This window comes from Barbus barbus (assembly GCF_936440315.1).
Source record: "Barbus barbus genome assembly, chromosome: 1".
NCBI lineage: Eukaryota > Metazoa > Chordata > Actinopteri > Cypriniformes > Cyprinidae > Barbus > Barbus barbus.
In genome coordinates this window covers 24,792,512-24,813,239 of record NC_136729.1, presented here as the reverse complement: position 1 = coordinate 24,813,239, position 20,728 = coordinate 24,792,512, and the positions used below count along the sequence as shown (strand labels likewise).

The window sequence follows — 20,728 nt, the reverse complement described above, 5'->3', positions numbered from 1 at the left end:
GAAGAGCATTGTCTTTTTTCTGGATGGATGTGAAACATGAAAAACATTAGACTTATCCTCAAATGTCACTACCTTTAAACAATTCATGCATTCCTACATTCATTCAAGACTTTATTAACAAATCTATATATGTTTTGTTGAAGCATGTGTCAGGTGAAGGAAAGACCCTGTCAGGTGGGTCCAGCTGACAGCAATTACCCACTAGGGGGCTCCAGGCATCAACCTATCTGTATGAATTAGAGATGTGAGAGATATGGGGGGACTATGGGAGTCAGGAATAGACAGTGTGACCTTTCGCTCTGTCCTGCTGAATGATTTAGATGTATACACGAGAGAGATATTGGGAGAGAGAAAGAGAGAGAGAGAGAGAGAGAGAGAGAGAGAAAAGAAAATTACTAATAGAAGACAACAGACAGGGAGAGAGATTTTCCTCTTATTTTGGAGTAAACCAGAGCTATTTCTCTAGGGAGACAAAATGCCCGTGGACACAAGCACTCACATGGCAGACCGTCAAAACCCAAGAGAGAGCTGAAACAGAGACGAGTGACACTCAACGAGGGGAATGTTTGTGTGAGAGAACTATTATTCTTATTAGCCAAGTCAATTCACATGCTCAGACATGAGTGCTGATCATTAAGGACACGTGAGACCACTCGATCTGCCCGAATACCAAAACTAACTGTCAGATAGAGGTGAGAGTGTATCAGGACCGGTTTGTTGCGTACGTGTATGTGAGAGAAGTAGGAAAGGATTTAATCAATTGCAATATCTTGCCAGTTTGGTCTATGCTGAGTTCAAAAAATTTTTTTTTTTTTTTTTGTTTATCAACATTATGGCACAAGTGTTGTCGACTGAGCTTAACTTGTACTGAACTCAAAATATTACTCAAGATACTCCCTATGTAAAATGTATTTGTGCATGTATATATTTCAGAACAGCCAAGTAATACCTGTTAGAGTAAATCATTGATAAGGGGAAAAAGTGAAAATGTCCAGCTACTTAGCCATTGTGTAGAAAACATCTTTAAGCTCTCTAGCTATTGACAACATGTACATAATGATTCTTCAACTTTCATGAAAAATACAAAAATTGCGAGCTGGCCTGGATGAGAAATTAAATAAAATGCACATCAGCCAGGCTTAAGCTTGAGAAATTGTTGTCTACCTGGGCATTGGGCTGTGATGCATGAGACACAGTTGGATTTAAGTTTGCGGTTCTGACGTTTTGTGCTAGTGGTTTTCATTACTTTCCTTCTACAAATATATGTATGTTGAGTTGAACTGCAAAATAAACTATATGGCACTATCTGAAAGCTAAGGAAACTTCTGGACTGAATACAAAATATTTCATAGCCTTATGTGTGAAACTGCATCTGCTGCATTGCTTGCAGTTGTATGAAGGTCATTGGGGAATACAAGATCTGCTAGGAAAGGATTGTGAAAAACACGTCCACATCTAGGTCATTAGGGAAATAATTCAAGAATTTACATAATACTTATTCACATGGTTGCACAGTTTTGTTTAAGCAAGCATGATGGAACTCTAGGAATACATGAAGGCTGAAAATACATCACAGTCTGTTCACCTGCTGCCCACAGGGAGTTTATCCATTTATAAACTGAACATATGTTATGGATAACATTCTCTTGTCAAAAATTAAATATGGCCCTACCATGACTAAGGTCTATAATCAACCAATATTGCTTTTCAATGGCCAGTTCTTCAAGTATTATATTTGGTCACCCCAAAAATGAATGCATGGTTGCAGTCTTTGTTACTTTATGGTTGAGAAATGCTAGTCTAGGCTAAAGTGACTCTAACGGACCTTAGACAGGGTAGGTAGCATATTTAGTTTTAACAAATGAAATTGAAGCTGTAAGAAGTACAGTGCATTCAAAAAGTTGTAAAGTTTGCTTTCAGTTGTTTATGTGATACAACACTAAAATATGTATCTATTTAATCAGTTCCTGGTGACCTCACACACACACACACTCACATAATTTTCATTCGCAAAAAAAAGTTAAATATGCCATCTACCCCAACTAAGATGTGTATAATGTAAAGACTCTATGGCAGTTGAAAGGGTCTGGTTACACAGAGCACATACTTGAAATAACAGAAGGTGGGGTGACACCACCATGATGAATGAGATTTGAGTAATTTGCCAAAAATTAAAAAGTCATTAATTATTTGCACAATCAGTAAAATGGATAATTATGCCACAGATGATATATGAGAGAAGTAGACACAAACACACACGCACACACATATACACATACTACTTAGTGTTATAATTGCAGTCTGCGTTACCTGTGTGTGCCAGAATGCCAGACACTGCGGGGTGCTAAAAGGATGCTGGGATAAACTCACAGATAACAGCTTGTGTCTGCACACATAAGCAGAAAAGAGGACTTTCCATCTCACACTCGAACAAAGACAGATGACAAGACCACACGCAGATACAAAAGCTCATCTAGCAAAAACAGAACAGGGATGACTGACACATTCAGCTCAGGCAGTGCTTCTGAAACTATCAGATTTCACACTGAGACGATTAGCAGTGACACTTGGAGCTTCATGAGGCTCTCATGACAGTTTCATTGAGAAACAGCTAACAAAAATAGACATACCTAATGAGATTGCTCATTTACTCACACTCATGCTGTTTTCAACTTGTATGACTTTCTTCTTTGGAACACTATTTTTAAATGAAATATGTTTTTCAAAATATATTTTGCATTCCACAGAAAAAAGTCCTGAAAAATTAGGAAGGACATGAGAGTGAGAAAACAATGACAGCATTTTCGATATTATGTGAATTATCCCTTTAATAGTAGTAATACTTACTGTCAAATTTAGCAAGTTTTTATATTCAGTCAATAGTTTGATTTATAACAATTTGATTCTAAATATTATTGAAATGCAATTAAATGGAAAATGAGCACCATGCTGCTTAAGATCGTAACTCAGAATGAATGTTGAAAATGATCTTTAGGCTTCTATTTACTATACAGTATATTATTTATTGTTATGGTTATCACAAATGGAGATTTGATTGGTGTTATTTATTTGCTGATCTCGACTAATTATTATTTATTATTATTATTATTTTAAATATCAAATCAAATACATTTTTATGTTGAAGGCCATGGGCCTCTCTATTAGATAAGCCTGATGAAACCCAGGCTGCGAAATTCAGCCAGGCTGTCCACGTTTGATCAAATCATCTCTTTTCTTCTAACCTGCCTGACAGCAGTTTTATTAAAGGCACTGAGAAGCTGAACCTCAAAGGGCTCACAGAAATAATCTCTTTCTTAAACAGACCTCAGTGAATGCCTTGGATGAGATATGGAGACAGAGGTAGATAATGAATTATTTAATACAAACTGACTGAGATAAATGACCGGGTGTCATGTCTATCTCAAACTTTGTCCATTTATCTATGTATGTTTAAATGGGGTTATTCTGACTTACAGTAGCTTCAAGTTGACTCTGGCCATGAGGTCAGGGTGCAATATCCAAACATTCAAGGAATCTTCTGGTAAAACTTTAGTATAGGGAACAATTCTCACTATTAACTACTTGCTTATTATGAATAATAATAATAATAAAGCAAAAATTGAGGTTACAGTTAGGCACTTACAAAGGAAATAAATGGGCTCAGTTTTTAGAAGATAGTAGAAATGTGAAGTGTATGCATTTAGAAAAGTACATCAATTTGTCTGATAAAACGTATGTATTACTTGAACTGCAAATGTGTTCCTCTCATTTATATGGTTGGTTAAAGGTTATAAGTGTTATGTTTAAGTAATTTAAACATTTTTAAACAAAGTATTTTTTACAATAAATTTGTTTAATTTTACTTTCATTTTTTTATACTTTGATACCTTAATACTTTCATACTCTCTCTCTCTCTTTTTTTACAGAACAACTACTTTTACAGTTGAAAACAAAACAAAACAACAAAACCAACAGCCCTTTTCTGGTGAATTAGCACAACCACACTGCTACTAAACTCTGTTTTGATCCTTTAACATATACTGACAATGACCCTAATAACACAAGTGGTACAGAGTAAGACAAATCAAAAAGAAGAATCAAAGTTAACCATAGGTGTCCTTTTTTTTTAGCTGCAGTAAATAATAATATATAGAAAGTGGACAGTGTCATACACACAAATCAAAACACCATGATTGTAAAACACATGACAGTAAGCTAATGTAATAAACATTAATTTACCAACATAAAATGTAACATAAAACCCTAATGAACATAAAATGATAAGAAAAATAAGCAAAAAACATTTTTAATAAAAAAACATCACAAAGAGAATTCTGAGAATGTTCATTTACATTTTTGATTGCAAATTATAAGATGACTTGTTCTTTTTACTTCCAAAAACTGTACATTAAACAGTATTTTACTGTATAAATTATGAAATGTCCTGATAGATCTATTACAGATTTCACTGTATATTATATAGTAAAGGAATGTACTGTTAACCAATTAACAGGTATTTAGATTTTTTAGTCTTTTATTGTTAAAATTACAAATAATTTTTAAAGTGAAAATCATGTTAATATGCATAATGTTTACATTTTGTGCCTATACTCCAGGTGATATGTGCAAAATTTGAGGTGATATGTTCACTTTTTCATAAAAGCATGAAACTTGGTACAATTGTACAGGTTAGTGCCTTGAACATTTTCAGAAATGGAGCCATTGCAAAAACACCTCATGGATGCCATGGCGACCATTTTACTTTCCACCATAACCAAATGATGTATTTTGTGTCATATCTCCTGAACCAAACATGATAACACAGAAAAGGTGATGTCTATGTTTTCAAGTTCAAGTTGAGCTTTATTGTCATTCCGCTACATGTGGGGACATACAGTGGAACGAAATGTCGTGTCTCGCAGGACCACGGTGCTACATAAATACAGACATACAACAATGAAGTAAAAAACACTATAAACCTATACACTACTAACCTACTGACAGATTTAACTATAAGTATACTATAAGTATTTACCCTATACAAACTAAAAGAATAAAGGATAAAAAATACAACTATACGAATGCTTCACATAAATATTACCCTATACAAACTAAAAAATAGAAGACAAAAAATACAAACTATACGAATGCTTCACAAATACTGTACATGTGCAAAGAGAGACATTTGAGTCAGCAGCTGGTTGGGGAACAGTGCAGGATGAGTTGTAGTGTATGAGCATGTAAACATACATATATTGTCTTTTGTGAGATTGTGCACACGCAGCAGTGTGTGTAAGTGTCCATAGTGCACATAGTGTAAAGTGTAAGTGTCCATAGTGTAAAGTGTCCATAGTGCACATAGAGGAGAGTGTGTTACTACAGGTGGTTTGTACAGGCCCACTCACCTGTGTGTAGCACACTTTGAATTGCACAAAAAAAAAAAAAAAATTAAAGTTCCATAGAGTTTTTCTTTGGTGTGGTAAGGTTTGGGGTGGGGGGTGGTCCATGTTTCAGGAGGTAGGGGTTTGCATGGGGTTTCAGAGGGGGCCGGGGCGGTTTGAGTTCAGGGCTCTCACAGCCTGGGGGAAAAAGCTGTTAAGTAGTCTGGCGGAGCGGGCTCTGATGCTCCAGTACCGTCTTCCTGATGGTAGGAGCTGGAAGAGACTGTGGGAGGGATGGGTGGAGTCCTTCACGATGCTGTTGGTTTTGCTGGAGCAGCGTGTAAGGAAGATGTCCAGGATGGAGGGGAGAGGGGCACCGATGATCTTTGCAGCTGTGTTCACTGTCCGCTGGAGGGTCTTGCGGTCAGCAGCACTGCAGTTCCCGTACCAGACAGTGACGCAGCTGGTCAGCACACTCTCAATGGTGCCTCTGTAGAATGTGGTGAGGATGGGTGGAGGGAGACTTGCTCTTTTCAGCCGGCGGAGAAAGTGTAGGTGCTGTTGTGCCTTTTTGGAGAGTGACATGGTGTTGGTGGTCCAGGTGAGATCCTCTGTGATGTGCACCCCCAGGAATTTAGTGCTGCTGACTCTCTCCACAGTCGAGCTGTCGATGGTCAGTGGGGGGGTGGTCAACGGAGTTTCTTCTGAAGTCCATCACAACCTCCTTTGTCTTCTCCACATTGAGGGACAGATTGTTTGTGCCACACCATTCAGCCAGCTGTGCCACTTCCTCTCTGTAGTGCGTTTCATCATTGTTGCTGATGAGACCTACCACTGTTGTGTCATCAGCAAACTTGATGATGTGGTTGGAGCTGAACTTGGCAGTGCAGTCGTGGGTCAGCAGTGTGAAGAGCAGCGGGCTAAGCACACAGCCTTGTGGGGCACCTGTGCTCAGTGTTGTAGTGCTCGAGGTGTTGTTGCCGACACGGACTGACTGAGGTCTTCCAGTTAGAAAGTCCAGGATCCAGTTACAAAGGGAATTGTTAAGGCCCAGCAGGTTTAGCTTATTTATGAGCTGTTGTGGGATTATTGTGTTGAATGCCGAGCTGAAGTCAATGAACAGCATTCTAACATAGGAGTCTTTATTTTCTAGGTGGGTAAGAGCCAGGTGGAGGGTGGAGGAAATTGCATCGTCCGTAGAGCGGTTTGGACGGTATGCAAACTGGAGCGGGTCGAGTGTGTTGGGGAGGCTGGTTTTGATGTTATGCATGACTAGCCTCTCAAAGCACTTCATCATGATTGGAGTCAGTGCTATGGGACGGTAGTCATTGAGACAGGACACAGGTGATTTCTTTGGTACCGGTATGATTGTGGTGGATTTGAGACATGTGGGGACGACTGCCTGGCTCAGAGAGGTGTTGAAGATATCTGTTAGGACATCTGTCAGCTGTGCAGCACAGTCTCTCAGAACACGGCCAGGTATGTTGTCAGGACCCACAGCCTTGCGTGAGTTAATCCTAGATAGGGTCTTCCTTACGTCGGCTGGAGACAGACAGAGCGCCCGGTCGTTAGGAGGTGTGGGCAGTTTTTGTGCAGGTGTGTCATTCTGCATTTCAAACCGTGAATAAAAGTGGTTGAGTGCATCGGGGAGGGATGTGTCCTCATCACAGGCCTGTGGCGGGGGCTTGTAGTCAGTGATGGTCTGAATGGCTTGCCACAGGCTCCGTGTGTCTCTACTGTCTGTGAAGTGGTTGTTGATTTTTTGGGCATATGACCGTTTTGCTTTTTTGATGCCACAGGACAGATTCGCTCTTGCTGTTTTGAGGGCTGCTATATCTCCTGATCTGAATGCTTCATCTCTGGTCTTTAGCAGCCCACGAACCTCTGCTGTCATCCATGGCTTCTGGTTTGCACGTGTGGTGATGGTCTTGGTGACTGTTACATCATCAGTGCACTTTTTGATGTAAGCAGTCACAGTTTCAGTGTACTCATTCAGGTCTGTGTGGTTGTTGTAGGTGGCTGCCTCTTTAAACATGTTCCAGTCTGTGTCCTGGAAGCAGTCCTGCAGTGCTGAGGTGGCATTGTCTGGCCATACTGTGATCTGCTTTTCAACCGGTTTGGTGAGTTTGAGAAGTGGTCTATATGCTGGGATTAGCATAACAGTGATGTGGTCGGAGTACCCGAGGTGGGGGCGGGGTTCAGCCTTGTAAGAGTTCTTTGTGGTCGTGTAAACAAAGTCCAGTGTGTTGTTTCCCCTTGTTGCAAAGTTCACATGTTGGTAGAACTTTGGCAAAACTGTCTTTAAGTTTGCGTGGTTGAAGTCACCGGCTATGATGAAAAAGCCGTCAGGGTTTTTTGTTTGTTGATCACTGATGGTGCTATACAGTTCACGAAGCGCGTCCTTAGCGTTTGCACATGGGGGGATGTAGACCGCAACGATAACAATGGCCGTGAACTCCCGCGGCAGATAGAACGGTCGACACTTCACAACCATAAACTCCACCAGCGATGAACAGTGTTTTGATAATACCGCAGCATTGTTACACCAGTCTTTGTTGATATACACACACAAGCCACCTCCGCGTGTCTTACCAGACAGTGATGAATCTCTGTCCGCTCGGAAGTTGGTTAGCCCGTGCAATTGAATGGCGGAGTCCGGGATGTTGTCGTTTAGCCATGTTTCGGTGAAAACAAACACGCAACAGTCCCTTGCCTCATGCCGTGTAGGTCGAGTTGAATTAAGTCCAGTTTGTTTTCCAGAGAGCGAACGTTTGAGAGCATGAGTGTTGGAAGAGCCGGTCTTGAGGGGTTAGCTCTTAGCCTAGCTCGTATACCTCCGCGCTTACCGCGCTTCCGTCCTCTCTCACACCGCTTGCGACGCTGCCTTGTGCGGGTAGCGTCAGTAGGCGAGGCCGCGGTCTCGAGGTCCGGCTCCAGCAGTAAACAAAGGCCTCGTAGCTTCTCAGTAGCCGCCGGCGAGAGTTGATGTTCATATGCGTTGCTGATAACCAAAAGACTTTGGCGATCATAGATGAATTCTGGGGTGATTTCCTTAAGAGTTAGTGGTAAACTGACACTATTTGGAAACGAACAGACGACATTAAACGGCATAAAAGCACCGTCTTTGGGACCCGGAGCAGCCGCTGCGATCGATCGCGCCGCCATCTTTTGATGGTCAAGGATTACGATGATACCATATACAGCAACATTAACTGTTCAGGTGAAAAGTTAATGGTGAAATCAGCAATCTGAGAAGGAAATCACAGTATCTGAGCATCAAAGTATCGCAGCATTTACAAAAGTCCATATTTGTCACAGTTTACCAAGATTGAGAACAAGGTGGAAGCAGGTAAAGTGAACTTCTCTTTATTAGTGCAAGCACAACTGAATGCAAAGGTGACAGTCTTATCTGCAATTCAAGGTAGCTGTCCACAGCTCACTCATCCAAGGAGGATCAACGAGGTAGGAAGAGCACAGGTCAGCGTTAAATATCCACAGGACCTAGGAAGGAATCACTGAGAGAGTGTAACCTCGAGACCAGCCGATGAACGAGTGGGATGAGTGTGCTCTTATAGTGCTCTGGTGATTGAGTGCAGGTGCTCAATATTCAGGTGATTGAGGGCGTGGTTGAGTGGCTGGTTCTTCAGGGTTAGAAATGGGTGTCTCCCTGATAGTACCCCCTCACCCACGGGTGTCTCCTGACATCCGGGAACAAAGACGAGGCCGGCCTCGGCCTCTGGGAGCGGGACGGTCCAGGTGGAGCTGGTGGTAAACATCACATAACGAGGCGTCGAGGATGTCGTCCCGGTCCACCCAAGATCTATCTTTAGGACCGTACCCCTCCTAGTCGACAAGGTACTGTAAACGGCCGCCTCGTCGCCTGGAGTTTATGATTTCCCGGACCTGGTAGATGGTGTTGTCGGCATCGACCTCGGGCGGAGGAGGAGGTACTTCTGGTTCTGTGGAAGGAGGGAGAACAGGGTCAGTGAAAGGCTTGAGTAAAGATACACGGAAGGTTGGTGAAATACGGTATTGTCAAGGAAGCTGAAGTTCATAAGTCACTTCATTGATCTGCCTCAAGATGGTGAAAGGACCTATGTAGCGGGGACTCAGCTTTTTGCAAGGCATTTGCAGGCGGATGTCTCGAGTAGAGAGCCAAACTCGATCACCCGGATTGTAGAAAGGGGTGTCTCTACAACGGATATACACCTGGATCTTCTGATGGCGGACTGCCCGCTGCAGATGGACGTGCGCTGAGTCCTATACCCTCTCACTCTCTCGAAACCAGTGATCCACACATGGTACTTTGGACAACTCTCCTGTCCATGGGAATAGTGGTGGTTGGTAGCAGAGCATACACTGGAAGGGGGTGAGCCCGGTAGACTCCTGTCGAAGAGAATTTTGTGCATACTCGTCCCAAGGAAGGTACTGGCGCCAGCTGTTCTGGTGGTTGTGACAGTAGGCCCTGAAGTAGCTCAGTCTGGCCATTCGTCTGCGGGTGGAAACCGGAAGACAAACTCACTGACACTCCCAGCAGTCTGAGAATTCGCGCCATACTCTGGAAATAAATTGGGGCCCTCGATCTGACACTATATCCTCTGGAGTGCCAAAGTGTCTGAAGACGTTGTTGAAGAGGGCTTCCGCTGTTTCCAGGGCTGTAGGTAAACCTTTAAGCGGGATGAGTTTGCAGGCCTTGGAGAATTGGTCTACTACTACGAGGATGGTAGTGAAGCCGTTGGAAGAAGGCAAGTTGGTGGCAAAGTCAACTCCTAGATGGGACCAGGGTCGGCGCGGAATAGGGAGTGGTACCAGTTTGCTCTCAGGCAGACGACGAGGTGTAGAGATCATGGCACAGACTGAGCATCCCTTAACAAATCGGGCAACATCCTGGACCATGTTGGGCCACCAATACCTTCCCTCGAGGAGTGAGAGGGTTCGCTGCCTGCCTGGGTGACCAGATCCCGGAGACCCATGTACAGATTCCAGAGGGGTAATTCGTAAAGATGTGGATACATATGTTCTACCTTCTGGACCTCCCGGTGAAGCGGGTTCCTCTTCGGTGGCGGCACGGATGTCGTTGTCGAGAGACCAGCTGATGGGACATACAAATAGGTCTGGAGGGAGTACTGGTTCAGGTTCTTCAGGTACAGGATCTGGTGAGTGAATTCTGGAGAGAGCATCTGCTTTGGTATTCTTATGTCCGGGACAGTAGGTAATTGTGAAGTTGAATCGGGTGAAGCATAATGCCCATCGAGCCTGCCTGGGATTCAAGAGTTTCTCTTCTCTGAGGTCCTGCAAGTTCTTATGATCAGTAATGACTTCAAATGGGTGATTTGCTCCCTCCAGCCAGTGTCGCCATTCTGGGTGGAGGAGAGCTGGAGCAGTGCAGAAGGTGGCTTTCAGCTTCTGGAAGGCTTCAACCGCATCAGGTGTCCAACAGAGATGTTTGGGTTTCTGGCGTAGGAGGGAAGTGAGTGGAGCTGACAGTTCACTGTAACCAGAGATGAATCTACAGTAGAAGTTTGCGAACCCCAGGAAGTGTTGAAGATCCGTGATGGTAAGAGGTTGTGGCCAATTCCTCATGGCTTCCACTTTGGTACAATCCATCTGGATACCTTCAGGTGTGATGACGTAGCCGAGGAACTGGATGGTAGGTTGGTGGAACTCACATTTCTCCAGCTTCAGTTATAGATGATGTTGACGGAGCTGGACGAGTACTTTTTGTACATGGTTAATGTGGTCAGAGAGGTTGGAGGAGTAAATGAGGATGTCATCTATGTAGATAATCACAAATTTGTGTAGCATGTCCCGGAAGATCTCGTTCATGAAGTTTTGAAAGACTGAGGGTGAGTTTGAGAGACCATATGGCATGACCTGGTATTCGTAGTGCCCAGATGGAGTAATGAATGCAGTTTTCCACTCATCTCCCTGATGTATGCGGATAAGATTATAAGCACTGCGAAGGTCTAGCTTGGAGAAAATGTGAGCTCCACGCAGTTCCTCGAGGGCCGCTGGTACCAAAGGCAGGGCACATGATAGTTGAGAACATGATAGTCAATACATGGTCGAAGCCCTCCATCCTCCTTGGCCACGAAGAAGAAACTAGAAGCCGCCGGAGATGTAGATGGTTGGATGAATCCCTGTTGTAATGCTTCTTTGATGTACTCATCCATGGCCTTGCGCTCCGGGATTGTGAGGGGATAGATTCTACCCTTAGGTAGTTTGTCCCCAGCCAGGAGGTCTATCGCACAGTCCCATGGCCGGTGTGGTGGAAGTTTCATGGCAGCAACTTTGCTGAAGACGTCCTAGAACGCCCAGTTTTCTTCTGGGAGATTGACTTTGGCGGTGATATCAGGGCTCTCAACAATCGTAGATCCCAGGATAGCAGTTTGTTGGGAAGGAATGGGAAGTGATGGTAGGCAGTGTTGAATGCAGTAGTTACTCCATTGGTCAATTCCTCCCGTACTCCACCGAATATTAGGCTGGAAAACATCGACAGCGGATTCCTCCAGCACCAGCAAAGAGAGAGTTTCCTCTTGACAGCAGCCAATCCGAAGGGTTAATTCTGGAGTTCTCCACTGCACCAGTCCATTGCCCAGCAGCTTTCCCTGAATTGTTGTGATTCGGTAGCGAGTGGGACTTCTTTGGCGTGGAATATTGCTGATAGGTAGTAGGCGGGAAGAAATAAAATTTCCCGAAGAGCCAGAATCAAAGAGGATTTTTACTGAGAAAGACCGATTGGCAGAAATTAACACAGCATCATGATATTGTGGGTTATTAATCATAGAATTGACATAAATAGCACTCACCGCTGGGTGTGGAGGACGGACAGGGCAGGTTTACAGTAGGTGATTATCTTCTCCACAGTACAGGCACAGTTTTTGTTTAATGCGGCATTGGCGTTCAGTGGCGGTGAGATGATACTGATCCATTTGCATGGCCTCATGTGCTGGGAAACCACTGGAGGGTGAGGTGTCAGCGGAAGTTTTTCCTCGGTAGAGACTGCGAATAGATGTGGTGAGACATGTTGGGCTTTTAGCATGAAACTTTCAAGTCCCACGGAGTCCTCGTAAATAGCTATTTGCTGTCCTCATTCTCTGTGGATGGCAGTCCACTTGTAGTTTTTCGTGACTTCGAAATCCATCTGGAGAAGCCTTAAGGCCTTTCCACACTGAGCACGAGGCAAATCGCCCGCAAATGTTACTTTCACACCGAGCGCGAAACGAATGTTCGCCTTCTGCTAATTCACGCCTGCACGCTAGGAGGCGCTGAACAACAATGAATTTTTCCTCAGATATGTTTTGCGTATATGAATTTAACATCTAAATTAAAATTATAAATAAATTATAATAAACAAAGTTTGGTTCTACACCAGAAACACAAGCTATCTATAATGCTTACAAGAATAGGCTACATCCTAAAATATAATTATAAGTACAATTAGCATCAAGCTACACTTGAAAATGTATTTAATTATTAATGTATTTGCTTACCCACTTTAAACCATCATCGAGTGCTTGTAATGACTTCCGATTGTGATTTATAGTTGATTTTGATTCTATAATAATAAGCAGACACATGCACTCTTTGTATGTTTTATAATGTTACACTGCCAATATTTGTCAAAAACATCCTTTATTGCTATAAAAAATACCATGAGCTGCATACAAAACACATACAGAAAATATATCGTCATTATCGTGTCTATTTGCTGTCATATTTCATGTGTAGAAAACTGTTTAACTCGATTTTATTTTATTTATGTTAATAAGGAAGATCTAGAGAGTGAACGCGCTCTGACTCGTAACACTCGCGCACGTGGAAGAAAACGGACGGTGCTCTACAGATCACATGATTCAGTGGAGAATTATTAGAAATGTTATTCTGTATGAAGAACATGTGAGAATATATCTGTTCTAAAATACCAACTATAACAAGAACTCAGTATCCACAAAGGCTTCTATACTCTTTGGTATCCACTCTCTTATCCAGGATAGTCTTCTTCGTTGTTTGTTTACACAAAAAAAAACATTCGCATTTTCGGTGTGCGAATGTTCGCGATCTATGTGGAAGCATCTATAGGAAACTGATGTTTTTTTCCAGCGCGTCATCGCGTCCGAAATTCGTTTTGCTTTTTCGCGCTCAGTGTGGAAAAGCCTTTACACTGCAGACATCCACTTCCACTCCTAGGTTCATTCGATCTCAAATGGCTTAACACCACAAGCACTAACAAATCAGGCAACCAGCATGACTTAATTTACACATGCAATTGTATCACAGACAACATTTGTAATACCTCTAGACATCTCTGCTCATTTCTTTATTATATTTAACCTACATTCCTACCTGTGTGCCACCATTCCTCTACCAGTTACGTCTAGGCAAAACCTATGCTCCATTTCACCCTTCCGTCTTTAAGTAGTGTCATCTTCTCTTCCCTCACCCACCCATTTCTCATCTTTGGATGTAAACACAGCAAGTGACACTTTATGATCCACTTTAACTCCATTGAGCAAGTAAGGCAAAGAAAACGCACACCTATAGAGGTGCAAGTTGAAGGAAAAAATATGATGTAATTGAAAGAGAACAACTGCACACTCACTTAAGCATAGGCTATTTATTATGCTTAAGTGAGTGTGCAGTTGTTGTCTTTCAATTAGTCCACTTTAACTTCATGTCAGGACAATGTCTAGACAGGCCAGTGCATACTACCCCTTTTAACCTAAAATGCTGCCCCATGTGTCATCATCTTTACTCTATTTTTGGTTAGCAGTCTTTTGGGTGGCTCACCAATGTAATTGATTTCTCTAAAAATTAAGTTTTAAGATGGTAGTGTAGCAGTTCTTCAATAGTGATGTTAGCATATCTTCCTTTTAACAATCTTAACCCTTGTATGAATAGCTTCTCCCAAAGTTCTGACTGTGGGATATAATTGTATACCTGAAGACAAAAGGGCTAGAAACAATACTGTTAGACATTCCCGCTGGAGATCTTGCAATCAACAAGACATTCCTGAGGAATGCTGTTCCTTTGTTATTCTAATGGCATCAAGGTTCACACCTTTATAGACACAGGTACATTATTTCTTTCACAGAATGACCAACTGAACGTTAACCAATCAGGTTTCAGCAGCGGCCATTCAACTAAGACTGCTTTGCTGTCGGTCACTGTAACCTGCAGATAGAGAAAGCTGATTCCAAATCATCAGTTCTTATTCTGCTGGATCTATCTGCCACTTTTGATACTGTAAATCATCAGATTATCCTGTCTGCCATCACTGGATCTGCACTCCACTGGTTTGAATCCTATCTCACAGGTAGGTCTTTCAGGGTTTTTTGGGGAGGAGAGGTATCCAAAGAACATCAACTGGTCACGGGTTTCCTCAGGGGTCAGTTCTTCACCATATACTCTCCATCACTGGGACCTAACCTATTATACAAGCACATGGTTTATCCTACCAAATTCTACCATTGATGACACACAGCTCTATCATTCATTTCAACCAGACAATCCAATAGTAGCTGCATGGATCTCAGGCTGCCTTGCAAACATATCAACATGTATGAAGGAACATCCCCTGCAGTTCAACCTGGCAAAGACTGAGCTTCTCGTTTTCCCTGCCACTCCGACTCTACAGCATGATTTCATCATCCTGCTAGGTTCATCAAAAATTATTCTTTGGTGACCAGCTGACCTTCAAGGACCATATTGTAAAGACAGCTCGATCATGCAGGTTTGCATTGCACAACATCAGGAGGATCAGGCCCTTCCAAACAGAGTATGCTGCACTACTGCTTGCCCAGGCCCTTGTCATTTCTAGGCTGGACTATTGCAATGCTGTTCTTGCTGGATTTCCATCATGGGCAAACAAACCTCGAAAAATGTTTCAGAATGCAGTGGCACGACTGGTCTTCCATGAGCCCAAAAGGGCCCACTTCACTCCTCTCTTTATCTCCCTGCACTGGCTACTGGTTGCAGCTCGCATCAAGTTCAAGACTTTGATGTACAGAACAGCCACAGGCTCAGCACCCTCCTACTTTCTCCTCACTCTTATGAATCTACATCCCCTCCAGAAGCCTGAGATCTGTAAGTAAGTGATGCCTTGTGGTAACATCACAGAGAGGCATTTTGGTTCACCTTTCCTGGCTGGTTAAATGATCTTCCCACACCTGCAGTAATTAACAGAACACCCTACACATTATCTGACAGCAACACTAATTTAATCCCATACCCGACCCATTTGACATAAAAACTGGGACCCGAACCACACCTGCATTAAATCTCCTACATGAGGTAGAAAAAACTCATTTATTGAAACTTTTATTAAAATTGTGATTAGATTAAATACAGAAAGCAAGCAAAGAGCGCTCCCTTTAATATAATCACTACAGCTGTCAATTAGTGGCAGCGCGATTGGCTACATTGCTCAGTGTGTACTGGACCAAGTCTAAATAGTCTTGATTATTGGACCCGCAACCCACCCGTGCTTGTCACTGTCTGGCCCGCACCCACACCACACCCTACACATAAATATCATTCCACCCGTTACATCAAATATTAGCGGTTCACCTGTGTGTACCCGCCCGCATGCATGGCTTCCCCCTTGTGGATAACATAATAGACAACTCTGACCCCAGAGAGTGATTGTAAATTAAGTGATTGAAATATGTTTGAAATTTCATTCTGCATCTTCTGAGATTTCATTGTTATCATTCTCATAAAGTCCCTAAATTAACCATTAACCGTTCACCTGATTGCATTGCCATCTGCGAGTGATGTTAGAGCGTAGTTGAGAGAGAACAAGAATGTACTGGAAATATACTACCGCCTACCTGACTCTACCTGAGAGGTAAGGAAAAATGCACTTACCTGAAATATTTTTTTTTATATATATCTGAAATTTATGACAGTATTCTTGAAAACAACCTTTTAATTTATTGTTGAATAAAATATTAGTTCATTATTAAAGAAAGAAAAAAATCGATAGCTATAATATGGACTTTTATAAATGCTGTGATACTTTGATGCTCAGATACTGTGATTTCCTTCTCATATTGCTGATTTCACCATTAACGCTTCACCTGAACAGTTTGTTGCTGTATATGGTATCATTGTAATCCTTGACCATCAAAACAGGGGTAGACATCACTTTTTCTGTGTTCTCATGTTTGGTTCAGGAGATATGACACAAAATACATCATTTGGTTATGGCAGAAAGTAAAATGGTCGCCATGGCAACCACAAGGTGTTTTTACTATGGCTCCATTTCTGAAAATGTGTAAGGCATCCTATACAAGTGTACCAAGTTTCATGCTTTTATGAAAAAGTGAACATTATTTTCACATATCACCTGGACTACTACACTAATGAAATGTTGAGTGCTGGAATGTTTACAAACTGGCCCCATTCACTTCCAATTTAAGTGATATTTTTAAAGAAAAGGAGGGACAAGTAAAAAAAAAAAAGCTATCGAAAATGCTACCGATTGAGCATAACTTGTACTGAACCAGAATATTACTTTACGTGACACTAGAGAAGAATACTGCAAGACATTTGTATTTGAAAACGCCAGCTCCTCTGACATCTTGAGCTGTAGGTGTGTCAGGCGTGGGCGATATTGTTCACCTCAAATGTACAGGAAGCATCAGAGATTCTAAGTAAGCCATAAATAATCTGTTCTGTTGAAATAGCTCAGTTTGAATCTCTGCTGCTTCCTGTACATTTGAGATGAGCTGCATCTCCCACGCTCCCCATCTCCTCACAGGAAGTTCATGGAGCTGCTGAAGAGGATGCAGGGAAATTACCATCTCCTATATCATGTTCATTAGATGACGTAAACATAATACACAAAGGGACTTATTAAAAATAACAATGTGCTTTTGCGTACATAAACACACACTGATTGTGAATTCAACCATCACTATAGACTATAACAAAACCCTAAGAATAAAAAATTCAGAACCTCTGACCATTTGCATCTCTCACAGGACAAGTCTGACTCACTCCGTTTCTGTCTCTGGAATCTCTAATTTCTGTCCAAAAAATCCAGCATTAGACATTGTGTCCATGCCACTGGAAATAATTATAACAGTATGATATGACATTTAAGAGTATGATGATTTAAACAAACACTTAATTATGCATGTATTATAATGAATTAAGAATATCCTTAAAATTCATTTGAAATGCAGACTTCATCTGTCTTTATGGTGTTACCAGATATTTTCATACAGAACGATCAAAGAACTGAGAAAAAAGAAAGATGGAGAAAGTTGGAGACCCAGAATCAGTCTGAATGCAGTGATATATAAGCCTCCAACAGACTGTTTGGAGATGCTTAACAGCTCTATTCATCAGGGCTTCACAGAACTCGCTCATCCCAGCCTTTGCCAACCTCATATGCCAGCCACAGAGATTGCCTGCTTCTAAACACCCATCCCATGATGCATTGTTCTCTAACCACAGCTTACTTAACAACAATGATCCTGAGCAAACCCAGCTGAGTGTTTGCAAATCATTTAGTAACAAATTGTGCATTCTAGAAAAACTTCAGCACCAGCATTACAAGCCATGTGTGATTTGTCTTTTAGATTGCAAACAAGGAATTCAACTCTCAGAGTAACGAATGTAATATAAATCAGTCCTTACAGAATATTTAAAATGCTCCCAAAATAACTAAAACGTATCCACATAATTAAGTGAATAAGTCCATCAAAAGACTGCTGATGAGAAGAAGAGTCTGGGAATGCGATCTTAACATGACACAAGCCAGATTCAAACCTGCATTCTAGTGCGCACATGCACTACCCGCTACGCCACAGCTCTGATCTAGAAGAAGATTTTGATGCACATGGCATGTGTTGGAAACGTCACAGACAAACCAGCCCCAGTCTTTGAAGGCTCCGGTCTTTAATAAAGTTAGCAGTCATTCATGTCTTCAATGATCAAATCTCCCTCACTATCCATGTGTGAACGCACCGGTTCATGAAGCGTGTTTACAGCTCGAGCCGGGTCCCTCTCAGCTGAGGCTGGCTCTCGCTCTCGGCCTGTGCCTTTGAAAGATGAAGCCTGCCAAGATGCTTTAACGAACCGTAACGCGATTATGCAATCTACTGTCAGTAAGGAGCACTAGAACTATCTCCCATTTGTCTAGCGACCCTATGTGCTCTGCATGCTCAACAAAACAAGGCTCTGAGGTAACTGTCCTAAACCACAGATATGAACCGTTTTTTCTATTGAGGAAATTTGTTAGTGGATCAGCAGATTTGGATGATCCTGGAACAACAATCCTATAGCTCTAGCTTTCACTATCTATCTTCCACTAAAACACACTGTCAGAAATGTGCAAAACTGTACCTTCTACGGTGGCCGAGAGAGCTCAACGCGCTGCAGCTTCAGAAAGCACATGCAAATACAAAAAGCACCAGCAAATCAAGAAAACATCTTCATCAATTTGACAGCAGGTGCTGCAAATGCTCACAACACAAATAAAGAAACGCACTGCAAATGCTCACAACACAACCAAATAAAGTATTTTATTTGCAGCGCATTTCTTTTTTTGGTTGTGTTGAGTATTTTCAGAAAAAGTTGTTTTCTGAATTTGCCGGCGTTTTTTTCTATTTGTAGTGCGTTTCTTTATTTGGTTGTGTTGTGAGCATTTGTAGCGCGTGCGTTGTAAAATTGATGAAGTTGTTTTCTGAATTTGTAGGCGTTTTTTCTATTTGCAGTGCGTTTATATGCAAATAGATTTATTTATATGATGTTTTATTAACAAAAGTTCGGGAGGAGCACGTTCAGATAATTAACCTAATTAACAAGAGAGGAGAACAATCAGTAATCAACCCAGTTAACAAGATAAGAGGAGTGTATATATACACAGCAGACTTACCTCTGTTCATTGGCAGTTTTCCAGCATGCCTCCGCCACCCCTTCTCCGCACTAACAACTATTCCTGTCCTAACCTGTAGGGGGGGGGGCACTCTGGGTTCGGGCCAAAATTCAGAGCTCAGAGCCCTCCCCTTGGAAAGCACGTCAAATACGCATAAACTTTATTCTATTTATTATATGTAAGTGTGAACTCGTGAATTGGTTGTGTTGTGAGCATTTGCAGTGTGTGCGTTGTAAAATTGACAAAGTTGTTTTCTAAATTTGCAGTGTTTTTTCTATTTGCAGAGCATTGAGCTCTCTCGGCCACCGTGACCTTCAGCTCATCACTGGGACAGTAACTTAGGGTGTATTCACAGCAGGAAAGTCCAGTAGTTCACTTGCATTGGTCCGGACCAAATACAATGTTGACTTTTTTGGTGTGGTTCGCGTTAACACTGCCCTTTTTGCAAGTAAACCAGAAATTGAAAACAAAACCACGTGTGTGCTAAGGTCATCCATTCATTGGTTTATTCATTCAACCGTACCAGAGTTCGTTTGGAAGTGGACCGGGACCACCTCTTCGGCTGGGTCTCGGTACGGTTTTTTGGTCCGCACCCGAGTGTGATTGCTGTATTCACATATGCCCAAAAGATCCGCACCAAGGGGGGAAACAAACTTATGTTTGATTCAATCAAACCAAACAAGACGGGTGTGAATACAACCTTAAAAAGAAACATGCACCCAGTAATAGGTGCATATTGGTACCTTTGAATAGTATCACGTGCCCTTAAAGTACTACCATAAACCCTTTATTTTTTGAGAGTGCAATAAATAAATGATAAGTTGATAGTGTACAATCCCTTTACATCTTAAGCCATTATCCCTGGAATCTGATTGGTTGATGGGGAAATTGCTCCAGGAGCAACAAGCATGCTGATTCAGGTACATGTGACCCAGAATCAAATCACTAATGGGCTGTAAAACCTCACAACTTAAGGGTGAAGGACTTTATGTGGACACATTTATCAACGAAACGCTAATTTGCATAAAAAAACATCAAGCTCTGCGCGCCAACCCGCTTTTGTGATTAACCTCATTATTGCACTCGAGGAAAACACACATATACAAACACAAGTTGGCTTATTTCAAGAGGTAAGAGCGACAACCATCACACACTTGCTGGGGCGTCGTGTTGAACTAACTTACCGAGTCTCCTGTCCGCGGATGCAGCGGTGAGCGCGTGGACAGACAGCAAGGCGAGGAGCAGCGCGCGCACACAAGCCATCCTCCCGTCGAGCCCAAACAGCTCTCGTTAATTCGGCATAGCGGCTCTCGCGTTTCAGGGGTGATGTGAATAGAAAGGAAGTAGGTCAGAGGAAACGGAGATGGAGGATAGTGAGATGAGTGCAGCTCTGGTACCCAGTGTCCTGTACTCAACTCTGAGGCGCGTTCAGCACCACGGTCAGCGCCCCGCCTCGGCC

The 20,728-nt window shown here is 42.3% G+C and overlaps 1 protein-coding gene across 1 annotated transcript in view; it reads right to left on the bottom strand.

Annotated features, from left to right (window-relative positions):
• Positions 1-20,682, bottom strand: part of LOC306876053 (receptor-type tyrosine-protein phosphatase N2-like) — a 224,394-nt gene extending 203,712 nt beyond the window's left edge. Inside the window, exon 1 of the mRNA XM_079426952.1 lies at positions 20,454-20,682. Within this exon, the coding sequence (XP_079283078.1) occupies positions 20,454-20,532 (79 nt within the window). The 5' untranslated portion in view covers positions 20,533-20,682. The remainder of the gene's footprint in view (positions 1-20,453) is intronic.
• Positions 20,683-20,728: the final 46 nt, after the last annotated feature.